The 22073-nt window shown below is 40.9% G+C and overlaps 1 protein-coding gene across 1 annotated transcript in view; it reads right to left on the bottom strand.

Moving 5' to 3' along the window:
• The window catches only part of C8A (complement C8 alpha chain), a 64770-nt gene extending 43584 nt beyond the window's left edge, over positions 1-21186 (bottom strand). The window contains exons 1-8 of the mRNA XM_058680842.1: positions 21069-21186; positions 19655-19751; positions 16836-16929; positions 12791-12935; positions 11732-11879; positions 6456-6645; positions 2299-2490; positions 558-798 (exon numbers count right to left, since the gene is read on the bottom strand). Of these exons, the coding sequence (XP_058536825.1) occupies positions 558-798; positions 2299-2490; positions 6456-6645; positions 11732-11879; positions 12791-12935; positions 16836-16929; positions 19655-19751; positions 21069-21186 (1225 nt within the window). The remainder of the gene's footprint in view (positions 1-557; positions 799-2298; positions 2491-6455; positions 6646-11731; positions 11880-12790; positions 12936-16835; positions 16930-19654; positions 19752-21068) is intronic.
• Positions 21187-22073: the final 887 nt, after the last annotated feature.

Below are 22073 nucleotides of genomic sequence, written 5' to 3'. Positions count from 1 at the left end.
ATTAGCGTGTGTGAAGGGGAAATAACTGTCTAACAGCAGTTGTCTAGAGCAGGGAGAAGTGAGGCTGCCCTCAGAGGTTATTTGTAAGGTTATATGGAGGTAAGTGAAAGACGGAATCCCAGACCATAGCTGAAAGGGAGGTAATGTGAAAATAAATGACAAATGAAGGAAAAGCAAAAATCTAGGATGATGCTAGGTTTCTAACTTCAGTGATTGACAGCATTTCATCAACTAAAAATCTACATTCAGTACAACTTCCAACATTTCAAATAATAAAATGCTCAAATTCTTTTAAAAGAGATAACCACAATACAAAAGGAAGTCCATAGTTTTGAATGACTGGATAAATCTGAGTTCAGATTCTGTCTGCAGGCTTATTAGCAAGTCATTTCACCCTTCTGGTCCCAGTTGCCCAAAGGAATATTAATATGCATGCTACCTTATAGAGTTGTTATAAAAACTAAATAAAATTACCCAGGGTTCACTCAGTGTGTGTGTGTGTGTGTGTCTGTGTGTGTTTTGCATAGCACTGTGAACAAACCAGCTGTCCTACTCACCAAGAGATTCCATTTTCTCTTTATCAAGCACCAGGATGTATTCGTAAGTGCCGCCCATGGATCCAGACGTGATGTAATGGGTACCATAGTCATTGATGAACTTGGAATACATGCCATAATTGTATTGCTCTGGAAGCTCCATTAATGATTGCAACATTCCTTCATCCAGCATAATGTCATCCCTCCTCATCTTGAATTGGGCAGTCTGTACCTTTGTGAAAATTCTCATGAATCTGTATTTCTGCCACCAACAGGCACAAGTGAATGAAGAGAACCAAGGGAACATAAATGTTACTATGTGAGACAAAGAATTTAGCAGATGTGGGAAAACACCATAATCATAAATACGCATAATGGAGTGTTGTATCTGCAAGCATGCATTACACATCAATGTGTGGCAGACTTCTCCAATTATTTCTTCTCTGTTTCCAAATATCCTGGCCCAGACCAAGTTCTCATCAATTATCAACTAGGTTGATACAATGGCCTCTTCACTGTGCTGCCTATCTCCATTCTTTCCTATGTCCATCCTCACCTCCAAATTCTCCCAACTAGAATCAAGTGCTGCACTCTGCAAACCCTTATGCAACTATGATGTAACCATCAAATATGCTCAGCATGAGCTAGATGCAGAGGTGTACTCTTAAATAAGATAGGCTCATGTCTTCATGAGGTCTGTATCCTAGTGGTCATGTTAATCTAATGAAGTATCAGCAAAGAGTAAGGTCCTCAGATAATAAATAAAAGATAGCATTGTGGGATTGACTTGAGAAGCGGAGCATCACCTCTGTGTATTACTTCCAGTTAAAACAAACCTTGACTGTAAAATAACAATGAAAATTTACAAAATCCACCTGCTTTCAGAGAAGTCCATATTAACATGCAATCCTTCCTTTTGGTTTAATAGCTAATTTGTGCAAAGCTCCAGAACTCACTTTACATTTGTTGAGTCAGTTAATTTTTATAACTGTATTTTCATCATCTAAGTTAATCTTTGAAACCCAATCAGATCTGTAGTCCTGGGGTCCATGTTACTAAAGCATTTTGGTAATTTTCTAACAAATTTAGTAAACATTTCTCTGCACCCTGATTAGCTCTCCACCCTACTCCTTTCGTTCCCTTCTTCTTCCAGCTGAAACATATTCAATTCCGTTAGTGGGAAGCCTTCTCCCATCTGCAGGCCTTTGTCCATCCTGTTTTCATGCCACTAGCACTTACTTGCTCCCTGTATCCGCATGACGCCTGCTGGTCTTTAGTCTCCACCTAGGCAGGTGTCTCTTCCTCCAGAATGCATCTCTCCTCCCTGCTGGGTAACGGGCACTTGGTGGCGAATGTATGATGGGCAGATGAGTGATTTGTTAAATATGCAGCCAGCCTTCCTAATTGTTTGAAAAAGGCAAGCTTGCTTTGGAATTCAAATTTCGAGGTTCTATCTATTTGTCTTTAACACAGTCCCTATATGTTTCAAGTACCCATGAAATAGGAATATGGAGGGAGGGGTTGAGGTTGGGGTGAATGGATAAGAATTTAGTCTTATCGTTCAATTTTATTCCTTTTGTGATGATTCTGTGTGCAAAAGCATAATAAGAAAAACAAACATGATTACCACTGATCAGACATTTCCAATTATACCAGCAAATTAAGGTTCAATTACTACTGTACTTTTTTAATGCAATTAGGGTAGTACGTGTTCAGTGTAGATTATGGGATACTGTGAGACACAGACATTATGGTTTACTACCTTCTCATTATACTTGCTCAACTTATTCAAGAACAAAGCAGTTTCTGAACCGGAGACACCCAAGGTTCCTTTTATGAAACGTTTCAGGCTGATGGTCACTCCTGCAAACAGAGATCGACCATTTTTCACTGTCACAAGAAGCTCGTTTCCATCCTCATACAATTCTGAGGAGATTTTAGTATCTGCCAGTGCCTGGAAAGACACAAATAACTTCAGTTTTGTGAACATAGAGCTGTTTTTCAATTCATTTTCAATATTTAAATCATTGCTTTGTGAAATAGCTAAAGTTCCAGGCTATTAGAAATAATGCTTAAAAAAATTCACCCAGGCATCAGACTGATGTAGAAAATATAGCAGTGTTAATGTTTAATGGTACTGTTGAAATGTTTATTTTAAATGAAACAGATAATTCCAATAATACTATATTGTATGAACATTAATTATGTTGTTGTTTTAAAAATGATTTTTTGGGGACCTGCACAATGGCTCTGTGGCTAAATCCTGTGGGATTTATGTGGCTAAATCTCTGTGGGATCCCATATGGGCTCTGGCTCATGTTCTAGCTACTCTACTTTCCATTCAACTCCCTGCTTGTGGTCTTGGAAGGTAGTGGAGGATGGCCCAAATCTTTGAGAGCCTGCACCCACGTGGGAGATGCAGAAGAAGCTCCTGGCTTCAGATTGGCTCAGTTCCAGCAGCTGCAGTCACTTGGGGAGTGGACCAGCAGATGGAAAATCTTTCTTTGTCTCTCCTTCTCTCTGCAAAATCTGCCTTTCCAATAAAAATAAAATAAATCTTGTAAAAATGTTTACATACTTAAATGGCAGAGTATGAGGGAGCAAGAGAGAGATAGAGAAGAGGGAAGAGAGAAACAGATCTATCTGCTGGTAACCTCTACTAACGCTTTCAATCGCCCAGACTGAGCCTAGATTAAGCCAGAAAACTGGAACCCCTTCTAGACCTTCCACATGGGTTAATGGGCCCTAGGCAATAGAGCTGTCATCTGGTGACTCTGGAAGACATTGGCAGGATCCTGGATCAGAAGCAGAATAGCCAGGACCTGAACCAGGCATTCTAATGTGGGATTCAGGTATCCCTAAGTGCTGCTTGGTCCACTGCACTACAACACCTGCTCCAAGCAAGGATTTGTGTTTGACTGGCTTATACTCCTGGTGACAAGGCCATGTACCTTTGCAATGGTGACATACAGAAAGCCATGGCTGGGCTTGGAGTGCAGAGGAGAGGCATCAGGGGGATGAGTAGACGCCTGTAGCCTCTGCAGAGATAAGCTTTAGAGCTGTCCACAGATGTTTAGTGATTTAATTTCAGACATACAATATGAGCACAGTTCAAAAAGCTTATGGGAAATGAATTAAAAGACATTTATTTTAGAGCAAAACATGTTTGGAATCCATGCATAGGTTTTCATGGTAACACATTTTCCATGACTTTTTTTGAAGGACATTTGTTGAACTGTATTTCTCTGTTGACTTAAGCCTGAGTCAAGACCAAGGGCACTGCAAGGCCCAAAGAAGCCACTGAGCAACATGCCATAGAGTTGACATTATGCTTCCAGGGCTAATGTTTTTCATCCTAGCATCTAAAATCAGAGCAGCAGTTCATGTCCTGATTGTTGTGCTTCTAATCTAGCCTCTTGCTAATGTACCCGGGAAACTGCAGCTGATGGCCCTGCCACTCATGTGAGAGTCCTGGATGAGGCCGGGACCAGCATTAGCTATTCAGGCCATTAGGTGGAGAGAACAAGAAGATAGAAGATCATTTTCTCTCTCTCTCTCTCTCTCTCTCTCTCTCTCTCTCTCTCTCTCTCTTAAATTAATCAATAAATCCAAGAGGAAAGAAAGAAAAGAAAAATTGAATGTCCATTTCTTGGGTCTCTGAGGGTCTTTGGTGATGCCAATTTCCTTTCCATGGTAGTATGACAATGGGCATTATTAAGGCATTATTGCTTCCAGTTCCTGGGTCTTGAAAAACCTTTGTTCCCACAGCATAGCCTAGTCCATCTTGCCTGATGCACCTAGTCCATCTTGCCTAATGCATCGACCTTTTCTGAGATTAGGAAAATGGCATTGTCTGTGGCTCACATGCCTGAGATATAGTAGAGGTTGATTTGGGGATGGGGCAACACATTTGAATTAAACTGCTGCCTGAGGTGTTGACTTCCCATACTGAAATGACAGTTTGAGTCCCTGCTGCTCTGCTTGCAGTCCAGTTCCCTGAGAAAGCAGTGGAGGATGTATAATGTACTTGCACCCCTGCCACCCATGTAGAAGATTAGGCTGAGTTCTACGCTACTGATTTTGGTCTGGCCCAGACCTTGTGGATAGAATCTCTCCTCTCCCATCTCTCTCTCTCTCTCTCTCTCTGTGTGTACGTATGTGGTTCTTTCTCTCTTTCTTATGTGTGTGCATGCTAGTCTCTCTTTGAAATAAAATAAATAAATAAAGCTTTCAAAAAACCTAACCACACAAGTCAAATGTCATCTTCTGTCAATACTTCTTTCTTGAGAAACTCAGGGGAATGGAAGCTGTGACCAACTAACTGCTGAGAATTCTAGGATCCTGCCATCTCTTGCCATAGATTTGATAGTTGTGGATATAATGGGTGCAACTACATCCATATGAAGTGTTCTTGTTGGCCACATACTGAAGCATAGCCCTAGGACAGACACCTTACCTCTTTAAGTCTTTCTTCTTTTAAGATTCATTTTTACTTAGAAAGTCAGAGTTACCAAGGTGTAGTAAACTTTTTTTTTAACTTCATTCCTCTTGTTGATTTTGTTTTATGGCTCTTCATTTAATGTGATGTATAGTAACTGTGTAAGACAGACTAACATATCAGGATGTGAAGATACAATGCAGTGTGCACCTCTACTTCCTAATCAAAGATGGACTCCAAATGAAACTGTTAAATGTATCTTGACAATAGGATGCTGTGTTGTCTGCCATTTTTCATACCTGCAATATCAGAATACACTTAAATAGCAGAATGATGGACTTAGGACTGTTTGTGAAAGACTATTGTAATAATATAGAGGAAATCGGTGGGCATGAGGATTTGGGGAGGGAGTAAGGTAAATCCCAGTACCTATGGAATTCTATCATAAAATTTAAAAAGTAAAAGAAAAAAGAAGAAAATCAGAGTTAACTGAGAAGGAGTGAGAGTACGAGAGACGAAGATCTTCCTTCTTCTGGTTCACTCCCAAAACAGCCACTATGGCCAGGACTTGCACAAGTCAAACTCAAGAGCCAGGAGACAGGTCTCTGCCAGGATCCAAATATTTGAACCATTTTCTACCATTTTACCAGGTATTTTAGCATGGAGGTGAATCAGAAATGGAGCCACTGGGACTCGAAGTGGTGCCCACATGAAATGGCAGCATCACAGGTGGAGGCTTTACTGATTATGCCGCAGCCCTGGCCCCTTAAGTACCATATATATAATGGATACTGATCATATCCACTCCATTGTGTTGTTGTGGAGAGCAAATGAAAAGTGTACATTAGAAGCAGAAGACCTGACTCAGTATACACGTTTGGTAATGTGTGCTACATGGAGCAGTGCCTCAGGCCAAGGATCAGCAGGAAAGACACAAATGCTCAAGAGCAGCTTCTGGAACTGACCCTGACCCATGAGGGACTCCTGGTACTCTGGAGGCCACAGAATCTAGGAGACAGAATCTTCAAGGTCATCCTCAATTTGCAAGCATTTTTCTTTGAACAGTTTTTTTTTCTTGCAAATAAACCATGTGAGCAGCTCCTTGTGAAACAAGTGCCTGGGTCTCGGACCCTGTCCTTCCGCAGGCCATATCCTTGCGCCTTCATTTCACAGGTTTATAAGAAAATGATTTCAGGGAGGGGCTGTGAGATTGGTTCTCAAAGTCTTCCCTGAGCATACCAGCAGACCTTCTCACCTTGCAGCTCTGGGAACAGGGCCCAGAGATGTGTTATTTGGTATGAAGTTAAGACTTAGCAGATGTTGTGCCTCAAGGCTGAGCTCAGCCCTGGGCAGTTGGAAAGGGGTCTGTCTCCACTGGCAAGCTCTACACAAAATAAAAGCTTTCCAGAGCAGGAGTTAGCTGTTCTTCCCTGCCACACACCCCCTGCTGTGGCTGCAGGTTTGTCTCTAATTGAACTTACCTCAAAGTGGTACTTCAGGAAGTTGTAGGGTTTCCGAAAATATTTATCATCCTCTCCATGGTAGAGATGCTCACACACAGGGTCATAGCGCAGCTCCCTCCACTCCCCGTTGTACACAGTCTCACACTGGCCCCCATAATACCTGGCGTCGTACACACTCTGAGCCTCTTCCTGGGTCAGGATGTTGTATCTGAATTGAAAACAGAGCTACTGAGAGAGAGGGAGAGAGAGAAAGAGAGAAGAGAACACAAGAGCTTTGGAAAGGCCAAGAAGATATAAAATGTCATGCACTGGAAGGTGTAGCTGCTAGTGTGAACAGTAGTTTGTCCAACTGTGTTCCTTGGAGATTTAGAGTTCCTCCAGCGCCTTAAAAAAAACTATGGGTAAGCCTTGAAGTGTCCCTGGTCAGCGCTCCCAGCTCCCCTTTACCCACAGCACCTGTTCCAGACATAAACTAGTGCTCCCACAAAGGAAAAACTCTTACATACTTGTTAAATAAATCAGAGAAGGATGTGCACAATTACTAAAAGTCTAAGCACCAGAACCAGAGTCTGAACCTGATTCCCAGCTTACCTTCCTTGGTAAGTCATTTGTAAAGAAGTAGTTAACAGTGTGATTTCTCATAGAGTTACATAGGGATTCAAACAAGGACAGAAATCATATTCATGCTTGGTGTGTATGAAGTACTGACTAAATGTTGCTGCTATTCATGCTGGCATTATTTCATAAAAGAACACTGAAGCTGAAAACAAAGTTTGAAAGATTGGGTGACATTCACAGTGCAAAGGTTAAGATCATAATCCTTAGAAAGTTGTCCTTAAGGGCCATGAGATATCAGAGTGCAGAGTTCGAATGCCACGCAGACTTTTGTTTAATTTTTAGCTATGTCACTTATTAGCTATATGACTAAGGATACCTAATAAAAACTCTGAAATTTCTTCACTCACTTGAATAACTGATATAATACTACCCACTCTTTTGGGTTCAGTGTTGTGGCATAGTATGTTAAGCTGTTGCCTAAGAGGCCAACATCCCACATGATGGCTCGATTGAGTCCCAGCAGTTCCTCTTCCTCTCCACCTCCCTCCTAATTTGTCTAGGAAACTGTTGAAGATGGCTCAAGTACTTGGGTCCCTCCCACTCATATGGGAGACCCAGATGAAGTTCTTGGTTCCTGGATTAAGCCTTAATCAGACCTGGGCAATTTGTAACAGTTCAGGGAGTGAACCAGCGGGTGGAAGAGCTCTCTTTTTCTCTCTCCATTCCTTGCCCCATATCTCCATTTCTAGAACTCAGCCTTTTTTGTTTGTTTGTTTGTTTTTGGTTTTTGGTTTGTTTGTTTTGTTTTGTTTTGTTTTTTTATTTTATTAATTTCATTGCATTATGTGACACATTTTTTAATGCACTGGGATTCCCCCCGCCCCTCCCCAAACCCTCCCCACCCACGGTGGATTGCTCCACCTTGTTGCATTTCCATAGTTCAAATTCAGTTGAGATTCTTTCATTGGGGGTTTTGACCAATCATAAAGTCCAGCATCTTATTGTCCTGGTAAGTTCAATGGCTTCTTGGTGAGACCATCTCTGGTCTGAAGGTAGAACCAGCAGAGTATCATCCCAATCAGGTTTTTGATATTAACCAATTATACCAACCTCTCATGGGTTTTATCAAGACTGAAAGAGAGTATTAATATTTCCTTTCCCCTAGCCCATATTTAATGATATTTCCTTTTCCTACCCCACACTCCTCCAAAAATGTCTTCCCACACTTACTTCTGAGTTTTCAAATAAATTTGCCCAGCTTTCATGCCTTAAAAACACATGGCTTCTTTATATTTAGGTAAATGCAAAGTAGATAAAATAAAGCTTTGGTTTTTCTATAAATGGCAAATTGGGCAGAACAAAAAAAATGAGAAATGGCTAAGACTTTCAAGACTCAACAATCAAAGCCTCTTAGTTTCAGATGACAAAAGTATAGATGTCTACATTTCTCAGATTCCTATTTAACCTTCAATATCCAATTGACTTATCTTAAAAAAATTATTCAATCTTTTCTCCTTCCCTATATATTCTTTTCTTTTTAAAAATTTATTTATTTGAAAGGTACAGAGAGACAGATGACAGCCTGAGTTTCCATCCATTGGTTCACTTGGAAATGCGAGCTAACTACTGCAGCTATCACTTGTTGCCTCCCAGAATCTGCATTAGCAGGAATCTGGAGTCAGGAGGCAGAAACAATCATTGGAACTAGGCACTCCAACACAGGATGCAGGCATGTGAATCAGTATTCTTAACACATGCCACAAAGCCCAATTTAAATTTTGACTTATCCATTTGGACTTCCTTGGTTACCCTGTATAAACAGTTACTCTTTTCCCCATGGTCCCCTGCATGTAGTGATGCCCTCTGTGAAAGGCATTGATCATGGCTGTTTATGCCCTCTGTGAAAGGCAAAACTACAGATGAGTAGGGGATAAATTGTAAACAAAAAATGCCTCAAAGGGTTAAATGGATAATTACAGTGCACCTGGCACCTGGTTGAAATTCAACATATGTTGACTTCCTTGTTCTCTTCCTTTCTCCATCTCATTCTTAACATTAGTGAAAGTGATGTAATAATAGCTATGATGAATTGAATACACAGCCTACTAGACACTGAGCATACATTAGCTTTCAACCTCATGAAATCTCACAAATGCAGAAATTAAAGCTTAGAAAAATTAAGTAACATGCCTGTAATCACAGCTGGATCTTTATAAGCTTTTTTCTTTAACCAGTAAAAATTGGGTTCCTTATTTTTATTCCACCCTGTAATTTCTCTCTCCCTATCTACTAAATGTGTTTCTTCCATAGCTTATAAATAGAGTCTCCTTAGCAGACTAAACAAAGATTCAAAGCACAAAAAGTCCTAAGATTGTATGATAATTTCCAAGCCAAAATGAAGCTATGTACTTCTGGAAAATACAATTGAGAAAGCACCAGAGAACATGAAAAGTCCTATATGCATAAGGATGTTCATTGCATCATTGTTTGGAAGAGAGAAATTGAACCAAATCTAATTATCTTTTAATAGAAATTAATCAAATAAACTATTTTATAGCTATCTTATAGATGAGTCAACCTGCTGTTAAAAATAAAAGGTCAGCTAATAAATATTTTAAACTTTGCAGGAGGTAAGTCTGTGCTACTGCTACGTATCTGTATCATTATATGGTGAAAGTGATATTCCAATAAAAATCTATTTACAAAGCAACAGGTTGAATTTTGTCTTTGGGCCAATAGTGCATTAAACTTTATTATAGAATATTATGTTGTTTAGAAAAAAGGGAGATCTTCAATATAGTTTTAGATGAAACACGCAAGTTATTAACAGCAAGGAGAACATTATCATATTAGTGTAAAATCTACCTACATTTAAAATTCACACTCACCATGTGTTTCATGCAGTGTTTATTATCAACAATTTTAACCTAATCAAGAAATACTTACACAAAAATGCCACAGGCGTAGGGACAGAGTGAGGTGCAGGGACACCCAGTGTTTACTTCTTTAACATGGGGTCATTCCACTGGCTCAGCACTCCGTGTGGGTAAAGTACACCCTTAGGAAGCACCCTTGAATCACTCACATTGAATTCCGTGATAGCATTGAGTTGTAGACTGCAATCATGTGTCAGTACGAAGAAAAATCTTTTTGACCTCAAAATTCCATGTATCTACTGAATTTGTTGCAATGTCACTCTCCAAATCAATGATAATCCATTTCATTAGACTGAGAACTGAATAACATCTCCCTAATATTCATGGATTCAAATACTAACACTTCATAGCTCAGAATGTGACTACACTCAAAGATCAAATCCTTACAGAGCTGATTCAGTTAAGACTAGGTTCCTGGGTGCTCCTTTTCCAATGTGAGTAAAATTCTTAAAAAAGAAAGTTATGACATGAGCATATAAAAAGGGAAGAATAGAGGGTATATATAGATGTAAGAGAATGCATTTCTCTATCCCATTAATGATACTGTGTGGTGGCAAACCTAGCACACTTGTACTACATGAATATAGGACGTGTGTGTGTGTGTGTGTGTGTATGATAGTGGCAGAATAATACCAGAATGCCACTAAGTGTAAGGGGTTGGGTTGGTAACTGGAGAAGCAGAGATGCCAAGAAGCACTTAGACTGGGAAGTTGGGCAACCAGTAGATATCCCAAGCCCTTCTGGATACATTCTGGACTAGGATATGCAGAAGACTTAGGGGATTGTGAAGCAGGGCTAAGCTAGATGCATTAGGATCAAAGAGTGAGAGTAAGGAGTATCAACAAAACCACCTGCAGAAAGTATTGCCTAGGGCTTATAATCTGAATTGCCATAATAAGAAATCATAGACTGATGGTTTAAACAACAGAAATTAATTTCCTCACTCTGAAGTTTTGAATACTCCAAGTCCAAGAGAAGATGACATCAGGGTTGGCTACTGCTGAGGATTCCTGGTTGGAATTGCCACATCTTCAGTGTGTTCTCTCTAGATGGTTTCTCTGTGCACATAGGGTATCATTTTCTCTCCGCAGAAGGACACCAGTCCTGCTGGATCAGTTATGGCTTCATTTCGAACCACCTCCCTAAAATGCCTGTTTCCAAAGGCAGTCACATTGGGGGTGTGGATTTGACATAAGAATTTGTGATGGGACCATGGGGCACCAATTTAATCCATAATGCTAGGGAAGGAGTAGTTGGGTTAGTAATGTGGGGGAAATATTTAAGAAAAAAATTTAATCTAAATATACTAAGCTTCAGAAGGAAAGAGTGCAGATCATGAAGTGCAGAAAAAAGAAAAGTTAGAATCAGGACTGATTTACTGTCAACAGGTAAAGGAAGTATGGCCGGGACATTAAGCAGCAATGGCAAAGGCTGTCTCACCAGAGAGCTCAAGTTCATTGCAATGAATTACTCCTTTCCCTCTGGTTACATGAACAATCTTGGCTCAATATGGATTCTGATCAAGGCTATCAGAAAAGGTACTTGGATCACAGAAAAGCTGTCATTTCATGACATCAGGGAAATATTCATGGAACATGTGCTTTTTCCAATGGGCCTTGGGAATAGAACTGGAGTGGAGGAGATCAGCTACAGAGTAGCAACTGGTAGAGGGAAAGGAGAACCTACTGCAGGCATAGACAGAAATAGTGAGCAATGTCCTGTAGGCCAGACAGACAGGCAATGCCTATGATTAGAGAGAAACCATCCCATACTCATGAATGGCCACAGGCAGGGACTCACCCCAAGGCTGCCTTCTCTGATCCTGGAATTGGCTCATACTGTGAGCAGTCATTTTCAATGACCCTGGAGTCCTCACAGTTGTCCTCATCAGAACCATCAAGACAGTCATTCTCTCCATTGCACACGAGGTGGCGTTTCAGGCAGCGACCTGAGAGAGACAAAGATGTGGATGGCTCCCGGACCAGCACCTCTGAAACAGACCTCCCTTCTGGGCCATTCCCCTCTCTGCCTCTGCACCCAGGAAAGGCACTGCCTCAGTTGCTGATCCTCTAAACCGACCTTCATGGTGTACCCACCAATAATCTTTCTAAAATGTCCCTGTGACTCCCCATGCTTCTCCTTCCAAGTGCCAAACCTGTGCTGGAGGTTAACTCAGTGGCCCATCACCCTCCTGTCTTCCAAAGCCTTGATGCTGCAGATATTGGGAGACAATTCTGAGTCCCTGAATCCTGTGCTTTTTGCACATCTTGCTCCTAAAGACATCTAGTCTAGTTTCCAAATCACAACTAAAATTCCATTTTCTGTCCACTCTTGCTCCTGAAAGCATGCTTGAACAAACCCTGATAGGGAGCTCCACTTGCCACTTATGTATGACTATCACAAAATATTGCAATGAGCTCCTTGAAAATATCTCTCCCTTGGGGTCAGCACCATGGCATATTTGCCACCCATGGCACTGGCATTCTTTTGGGGAGCCAGTTCAAGTCTCACTGCTCCACTTCCAATTCCGCTCCCTGCTAATAGCCTGGAAAAGCAGTAAATAAAGGCCTGAGTACTTGGACCCTGCTCCTGGCTGCAGGCCAGTCCATATCTGTGCATTGCAGCCATTGGGAATGAACTGGGAGAAGGAAGGTATCTCTCTCTTTCTTTCTCTCTGATATCCAAATAAATAAATATCTTTAAAAATATGCCTAATCCTGGGCCCGATCTCAATCCTACAGAATAGTCACCTCCAGGGGAAAGATCCAGGAGTCTTCATTTCAAAAATCTGCTCTACTAAAATATCTTGTATGATGTGTTTGACTGGCACAGCTGTTAACCCACTGGCATGCTACTCACCTGTCTCCTTACACTGGAAATCCTGTCCACACTCTGCTGGCCTTAGACAAGCTGTGGGACTAGAACAGCTGGCTTGGTCCCAGATATCACCACTGCAGATGGTTCCCCCAAACTTGTTAGGCTGCAAGAGGCTCCGGTGTCGATACTAAATCAGATTTTTGAATCAGATACAGTCTTGTCAATCAATCAACCAAGATAAGTGAAGGCAGTGCTCAGCCTTAACATAAGGAACAACTATCTCATGATTGAAAGCTGCCTACAGAATTGTCTTTGAGGGGATGGTTGTACATAAACAGTAGTGTTTGACAAGAGATGGCATCTACCCCACTCTCCACCTGGAATATGAAAAGAGGGCCTCCAAGCATCAAATGAAAGCCTAGGATAAGATATTTCTAGGGTCTACCTACTTGCTGAAAATTACCCTGGTTGTGTTTTCTGCAATCAGTTAATATCTACTTATCTGTTAAGATTTATGTCATTTCTTCCCTTGGAAAGCTTTCCTGATGTTCCCTCTCTCCTAGAACCTGCTGTATAAGTTTGCAGTTGAATAGTCAGTTACTCATTTGTTGTTCTGTGCCATCAGTGTGTTTATGGGATTAGGGCTGGTGAAGGGAAGACCACATCATCTTATTTTGATTCATACAGTTGACACTTGATCGGTGACACTTTAAGAGACACTTTTGGAGTAACTGATATTCTTTGGTAGCATTTCTTCTGGCCATAACATCTCTTTAATCCCTGCTCTGTATCTATGGTGGACGTGGAAGAGCTTCAGTCAGTCATGGTAACATGTGGATTTGCATCAGGCCCAAGCCACAAGAGCATTATATCTTTCTTGCTGCAGTGATTGCTTCAGGGATTGCCACATGACTCATCCAGGCCAATCATAGCGCTCTCTGGAAATTGACTTCGTGGAAGAAACCACTTCTTCCTATTGGAGTTCATGAGATTTGTGGACATTGAGTAGCTATTCTGCCTACTGCATGGATGGAGCTCATGAGCCCCTGGGTCTAGACACGACTGCCAATGAATAAACACAGCTTGATGGAAGGAGGGAAAAAATGAATGCGTGCCAGTCTTGGGGATCGAGGAATTCAGGATGTTTTCTGCGGAGCATAGAATCAGATGCTATTACAAAAGGAGAAGGCTGAGGACTAAGATATTCACATAAACATAAAGCCCCATCCCTGCCTTCTAGAGGCTTGGAATCTACTTTAGGAGATAAAATTTACAATAATATAGAGCATCCTGTGTGGAGAGCATCCACATGGAGTTTGAAGGGAATTGCAGCCCTGTGTTACTCACTGCCTCTTACCTCTGCCCCGCCCACAAGTTTAAGCATCAATAGCTGTGAGTCCATGATCTCAGTTTATTCCTTGTTGTGTAAACAATCAGTGCCTGGTACTTCGTACCCCAGTTTCCAATTCTGTAAAAAAGGGGTGACTGACCTAGAAGACCTCACTGATGACAATCACTAGTGACCCTTTTTCATGTGCTCCACAGTTGGAAGAGTATGAGAATTAGAAAAACTTGGATTCCAACCCTAGGATCATTTACCAGTTGACCAGCAGCAAGTCACTGAACTTTCCTGAGTAACAGTTATCTAATATGCCAGATGGTGTGTAATGGCACTTGACGATGAAAGAACTGTGTGAGATCTAAGTGAGAGATTGTGTATGCAAGCAGCTAGTTAATCATCAATGCTTAATAAATGGAGGAATAATTCTTATGCATTCTCTTCCAAGTGATCCAGAGAATGGAGTGCTGGTTATTCTCCTCTTGCCTTACTCCACCTACTTCATTTCTCACTAACAAGGAGGGAAAGGGAGCAAGGAGAGATGAAGATCAGATCTGTGCATTGCTTTCCGTTAGTAACAACTGCAAGAGATTGGTAAACTCTTTGGGAAGAGATTATAACTAATGATCAATTTGAAAATTAATACCAGGATATATTGCTCCTCAATGCAATAAATAAAGGAGTAATCAATGTACAAACACAAGCCTTATTTCCTTATTCATTCTTTAAAAAGTTGATTGGATTTTTAATCAATGTAGTTATCAACATGATAATAATGGATATGATGGCTGCCAGAGTGATAGAGCAGTTACTATTGATCAGACTCTTCATTCTTTATCTCATTTCATCTTCACACGTTTGTGAAGTTAAGTACTGTTTTGAAACCCATTGTAAGCTGGGTTAGCATTTTAACGGTTTGGTCACAAACATACATATATACAATTTATAGCATACATGTATATAAATATAAGCATGTTATTTTGTAAATTTGTTAACATCTCTGGCCCTCTTTTCTCATTTTCAAAAGGAGATATATCTGAGAGTATGGCAAAGGTTAGGGATGATGCAGGTGAAAAAGTCAGCACTTTGGTTCTCAGAATACACTGAATAATTATAGTTATCGTTGTAGCAAGCTTTGGGGCTGCTCCCTAAGGAATTAGATTAGGTAACCACTAATGTCACTTACTACTCTCTGGTATAGGTCAGTAAAGGCAGTGGAGTGGAGTGGTCAGCCTCTTAATCTTTATAGAATCATATTGATCAAGATGAAAATCCACATTCCTCTGTTTTCTTAATGGATCTTATACAGTGTGCATAGCAAAGCCTACCATTTATAGTTGGCTGTGAATGTGAAATTCAACAGCTGAATTGAGGCATTAGCACAGTGCCTGATATGCAGAAATCACTCAATAACCGATGAATATAAAACCTGTTATCATCCTTCCTGGTGCTCCTATGTTTAGAATGAGGGTGCAAATCAAAAGGTGCATTCCCATCGGTTCCCTGTTGTCAAGACTGCTGTCAAGTAATGAACACGCAATGTTGCAAGAAGGTTGGTTCTGAGGCCCCCTCGGGGACTTCTCCGTGCTGTTGCCTGTGGTTGGTATCATTAAGACATAATTTTCTCTTCTAGTTGGCAGATAATGTTTCTTGCAAAAAATGCACATCTTTGGGTGATTTGGAGAGGAAGAACACACCAATAAAAAGAAACTAATGTGGCTTTCTATTTAAATATTTAACAGAATTTAATTATTATCAATATTACGTGAAAGACATGTGTATGTTTTTTGAGACACTAAGAAGGTAATTTGATTCTGATTTAAACTCTAAGTCACTTGTACCATCTGCTACCTGAATTGAAACACTCAAAAAAAAATCTACTTTAGGATGGATGATAGGTTGAATAGCTACCATATAAAAACGCTAAACTCTAATCATGGAGCTTGTAAACTTTACCTTATTTGGAAAACGTCTTTAAATGCATTACTAGCGCTTTTGAGGTGGGATTAAGCTGGACTGTCTGGGTGGACCTCAGTGACATCCTGGTACCCTTCCAGAGGAAGTCAACTGGATGTCCACCACCAAGGGATTTTAAATCAGTAAAATAAAAAAGAAAGAAAAACAGAAGAGAAGTCAGATTGTTTTTTGTTATTACCATAAGTAAGTGATTCTGAACAAAGTCAGAATTCCAGGACTCATGCTGCCATGGTGGAGGTTCTGTGCATACATTCCCAACATATTACTGGGACCACAGCACACCACTTAAATAGGTATGACAAACACATCCATATGTGTTGTATATGCTGGTCTTCTCAGTACATGGAACAGCATCCTTAGGAACATCTCCATGGCATCCACTGGCTTATCTCAGTTTCCCATAGGAGTTCTGCATTTTGCTGTTTAACTCCCCATGGGCAGCTTGGCATCTTGTTGCTAAGCTGACAGTTTTAGCAGATAAGCCTTATTAGAGGGTAAAAACTTGACCAGGACTCAGTGAGGTCATCAGGAATAACTTTGCCCTGTCCAGATGGCCACTTGTCAGCCCATCAGCATAAATAGCCATTGCTTGCAGCCTCCGTCATCTTACCTTCCAGTGAGATGCAGAAGAGGCCAAGTTCCACCTCCAGGTGTCCATGGCTCCTAAAGACCCAGGACTCTTAGATTTGTAGCCTAAACTCCTTACTTGCATTTCACACCTAATATATAGTCCTATGGGAAATGCTTCCAAACTGGTTGCCAATGGCTTACCTTTGTGTCCTGGCATGGAAAGCAGTCTGTCCATTCTGACCAGTTGCTCAGCTGGCAGTCAACAGCTGTGGGGGCGCTGGCTCGACTTACTCTCCTAAAGACAGGAAAGACTCATCCACTACTGAGATACAGAATTTAAGCAAATGCGAAAGCTGTGCACACTCTTCTTCCAGGAACACACAATGTGTATTAGAAGAATGGACATTTATTGTGATGTTGCGACTACATGCAGGTATAATGTGTTGGAGAAATCACATAGATGATCCTTTACTGCTATATCAACCTCAAGTAGATCAAATTATTACAATTTACAGAAAGATTGCAACTGACAAAGGCTAACAGCTTTTGATGCTGGAGAAGCAGAAAGCTCAAAAGCTAACAACATGGAGTGTAACACCAAAGGATGGAGTTTGAATCTTAGCTGCTTGGTGTTACTTAGCGTCTCAAAGCTATAGCGTTCCCTTTGTAAAATCATGTTACAAATAACATTACCTAATAGGGCTATAGAATGCATGTTAAAATGCTCGTGAAGTGTTTTCTAAAGGACAACTTTTATGATTACATGCTGGGACGTTACACGGATTAGTTCATTTAATCTCTATAACAATCCCGGGAGGTAATATAATTAGCCTGTTTTGTATGTGAGACAGCTGACATTCCTGAAAACTAAACACACTCTGAAATCACAGCTCTAGGGAGAGGAAATGCTGGAATTTGCTGGTTTGTAGGCAAAACCCATGTCCTGCTCCTCATCATGCAACTGCCTGTATCACAAATCAGCCAGCAAAGATGAGGAAAGGAGATCCTTGCCTGGTCTGTCTCCAGTAGGATGATCTTTCTTTTTACCGCACTCTGCTTTTATCAAAGGCTTTCCTAGGTCTCACAGGACATAGCCACACTGCAACTTTGAGGCCATGGGCAGCATGAGAAGGCTTTCTGTCACTGCCACAAATGCCACAGCCTCAGAGAGCCAGCCTGCCTCTCTGTGATGGATGGCACAATCACCTCCCGAGCGTAGCAAAATCCGTGCTTCAAATCTCCTGCTAATTACGAAATAAGCTGCTACTCAGAATGAATGATGACAATGAGGTGGAAACTCCAGACAGCAGTCACAGGTTAGTCAGGGAGATTATGTTTATCTTTAATATTGGTCCTCCAACTTGTGGTCACAGGCTGCCTTTGAACTCCAACAAATTATTGAGGACTTCATATAGCATTTAAGTGTGATAGCTCTAGCAATATTCAAAAAATCTAAAATAAAAAACAACATTTTAAAAGTTCATTAATATTTCAAATAATAATAAACTCATCATATTTGCTATAAATAACTTATTAAAAATAATGTTGTTTTACATTTTTGCAAATTTCTTGAAATTTGATTAAGTGGAAAGCAACTAATCTCTTGTTTCTGTTGCTTCATTCAAACTTGGCTATGATTACTTCTAAAGTCTATGAAAAACTTGAAAAGGGAAGAATAGCTTGGCGTGGTGGCCTAGCGGCTAAAGTCCTTGCCTTGAATGTGCCAGGATTCCATATGGGTGCCAATTCTAATCCCTGAAGCCCGGCTTCCCATCCAGCTCCCTGCTTGTGGCTTGGGAAAGCAGTCGAGGACGGCCCAAAGCCTTGGGACCCTGTACTTGCATGGGAGACCCTGAGGAAGCTCCTGGCTCTAGTTTTGCATAGGTACAGCACCAGTCGTTGTGGTCACTTGGGGAGTGAACCATCCGTCAGAAGATCTTCCTCTCTGTCTGTCCTCCTCTCTGTATATCTGACTTTGCAATAAAAAAAATAAACTAAATCTTAAAAAAAAGAAAAGTGGAGAAGTTATGGTATCAGTATTTTCATATAACTTTGATGTTTACTTTGATATTACACCAAAACTTGACATGTGAGAATTTGTTGTGTAATTGACTTTTGGTGTTCTTTTATATTAAAATGTATTGATCTATAAACACTTGGAACAGATCTTTTGTCTCATACATAATTTTATTAATGTCAGGCATTAAACATTTGGAAAATAACGGATCACTGAGTATGTGTATGTTGCAAATACTGACATAATGCATTCTACAACGGACTTTGTAATAGCGCCAGTGATTTCATCAAGTTGATGGCTGTGCTTTCATTTTCATCTGAAATGCTGATTTTCTATTGTTAACTAGTATTGTTCTAGCTTTCTTGATTAGTTAGGCTTGCTCTGTTTTTGAGTCAATGCAAGACAAATATCTAATCCCAAATGACCATAGTTTGATGATGGTTTTTAATATTTTTTGAAATTTTAGTTCTAGGTTTAAAAAAAGTGAACTCCTGGACTGAATATTTGTGTCCTTCCAAATTAATATGTTGAAAACTAACCCTCAGTATGAGAGTCCTGGGAGGTAACAATAGTGGGAAGTGATTAGGTCATGAAGAAAGAGCCATGAATGAGACTAGTGTCCTTATGAATGGGCTCCAGAGAGCACCCTCCTCTCTGCCATGTGAGGACAGGACACAAAGAGAAGAAACAGCCACCCATGAGACAGGCCCTACCACATGCTGAATCTGCCTGTGCCTTGGTCCGGAGCTCTGGAACTGTCAGAAACTAATGGGTTGTTCACACCACTCCATTGGGAGTCATTGGTCAGAGCAGCCAGTACAGACAAAGGCAGGTGGTCCCCGTGACTCTAAACCCTAACAACTATTTTTCCTAAAGACAACATCATACTTCAGGACACTGGTGTTCTTTAAGCAATGCTCTCCCCTCCCCCAATTGTTTTTCATAAAATGGTTTCATAGCATCTATTCACGAGCTGGGGTTTAAAAAACTTAGTAATTCTTACTGCTTTAAGGACTTACTTGGTTTTTTGTTTTTCTGCAAGCTTGGTAATACTGCCTTGATTTGCTCAAAAGTCACAAAAGATTTACCCACTATTGCTTCTGCAACATTAGTAAAAATGCAAACACAGTCAAAGGGAAAATAATCCTTGGCATCATTATGAAGACTGTTTTGGATTCACAGGACCCCTGCAAAGATCTTTGGGGACTGCCTGGGATTGGCAGCCCATATTTTTTGAAGGTCCTACCTTTGCTAACAGCAGCCCTACTATTCCTTAAAACAAACAAACAAAAAACGCCCGACACCATGAATGAGTCGGAGGGAGGAACCTGAACAGATCCTCTGACAGGACACTGACTCTGCAAATAAACACAAGAAGCTTGGAGGTAAATAACCCAGAAGAGGCTTTGGAATGTGACCCACTGGAATACACTTGGCTCGGGTGGGGCAGACCAGGCTGAGTCAGTTCACGTCATCCACTGGCAAGCCCAAGTGCTGAAACTGTGTGGGGGCCTGGCCGGGTTTGGTTGCGATAAAAAAAAACAAACAAACAAACAAAACAAAAAAAAAAACAGTACAAAACACAAAATGCCAAGGTGAAATGGCCTGTGCTAGCAGGGAATGCAACACCCGACCAGCACTCCTCCCACTGGTTTAGGTGAGGGACAAGAGTGTGATGGGCAGAGCCGGGGAGAGATGCGATACTCATTGGTTCCAATAGAGGTCGGGGCTCAGAAGAGAACCAACCCAGGGGTTAAAACCATCAGCTGATCGGAGTGATGGACGGTGGCGGGCACTGTGCTTACTAGTAGTACATGTAGGAGCCTGGACTGGGAATGCCTCAAAGTTTTTTTTAGGGGGATTCCCCTGAACAAAATGGAGGAATCAAAGCATTAATCAAAAAAAGATGGAAAATGGAGTAGATGAATCAACCACCTCAGCTTTATGCTTGCAGCGGAAAACTGGACAAGGGGAAACCCTAAGACGGACTATGTCAATCAGTGGACTCTGCACCAGCCTCATCATACCTGGACTGTTGCTGATGATATGTTGGTGCTTCTAATTGATCGAGGTGACGCTCTGCTGGCTCTGCCTACAAACCTGAGAGGGCCTCCCTAAGAGGCCGTTGAACTTGAACTGGACAAGTGGGATGCTGGACTCTGTATGGTGTAAACTTTTAATTAGGGAATCTCAACGGAACTTGAGCTGTGGTTATGCATCAAGGTGAAGGAATTCATGATGGGGGAAGGGTTTGGGGTGAAGGGGGGGGAATCCCAGTACCTATGAAATTGTGTCATGTAATGCAATGTAATTAATGAATAAATGAATATTTAAAAAAAAAAAAAAACGCTTCAATGTGGCTCAATTCCCAGTCACTCTCTGGGACACTCACCATCTGTATGAATGAGCCATCTAACTCTGCCCTCTCAGTTGCTCCTCCTCCTTGTCTGTGGTTATCCTTTCTTCATCCCACTGTTCTTCATCCTCGCATTCAGGATCTTCTACATTCTGAAACAGCTCCTCCCCGACTCCCATGTCACCTGTGCATAGTTATTCCTTCCTGTCTTTTCTGTTTCACGATTCTCACTGCACTTTTTCTTGGATACCTTTGGGACTTGTACTATCAGGGCAACAAATCTCCCTACCAGTAAGGCACTTTCTTTGTTTGATTTCCTTACATAGCTATTTCAATTTTCACATTCATCTTTTGAATTCATCTTTAGGCTATGAATTTTCACATTCATAGCCTAAACTCCTAGACCCCCTGTTCTCTCAGCCACACCCACCTATAAAAGTCAACCCTGAATGAACCTAACTACCTTGTACTTTTCTTGGTGAACTTTTGGGTCTCTTTCAGTCTTACTATCACTTATTATCAATTTTTTTAGGGAAAGATTTTTCCATACCAAGGCTGGTTAGGTATTTCCATTCATTTTCTGATCAATCTTTGCATATGTTCTCAACATTTAATCACCTCACATGCAATATGTGTATAATTCCTGTCTTCCATACAAAATTCTAATTCTGATGGATACAGAAGCCATGTGTATAATTGCTACTGCGGTTCTTGCACCTATTATGGGTCAAGTCCATTGTGGTACTTGAAAATATGGCAGAAAAGAAAAAATGAAAGGGAGAGCAGTGGGAGGAGGGAAAGGAAGGAAGAGGGGTTAGAGGGAGGGAGAAAAAGAATGAAACTAATTTCTGGGAAATAGGCAGTGACATTGTAGAGATTTTTCTAAGTATCTACACTTGATTAAAAGTTAAAATCTAAATAAATGAACTTGGCATCTAAAAGTTCAAATGGTTCAAGGTTTGGTCCACACATTTTTTTTTCTGATATATGTTTCTAATAATAGTCATCACGAGGTGAAAGAAAATACAGGGTGAAAGTTTGGGAACTGGAAAGAATTCCAGCCTTA

This window comes from Ochotona princeps, chromosome 2 (genome assembly GCF_030435755.1).
Source record: "Ochotona princeps isolate mOchPri1 chromosome 2, mOchPri1.hap1, whole genome shotgun sequence".
Taxonomy (NCBI): domain Eukaryota; kingdom Metazoa; phylum Chordata; class Mammalia; order Lagomorpha; family Ochotonidae; genus Ochotona; species Ochotona princeps.
The sequence above is the reverse complement of the archived record's forward strand: the minus strand, read 5'-3'. Positions and strand labels throughout refer to the sequence as shown.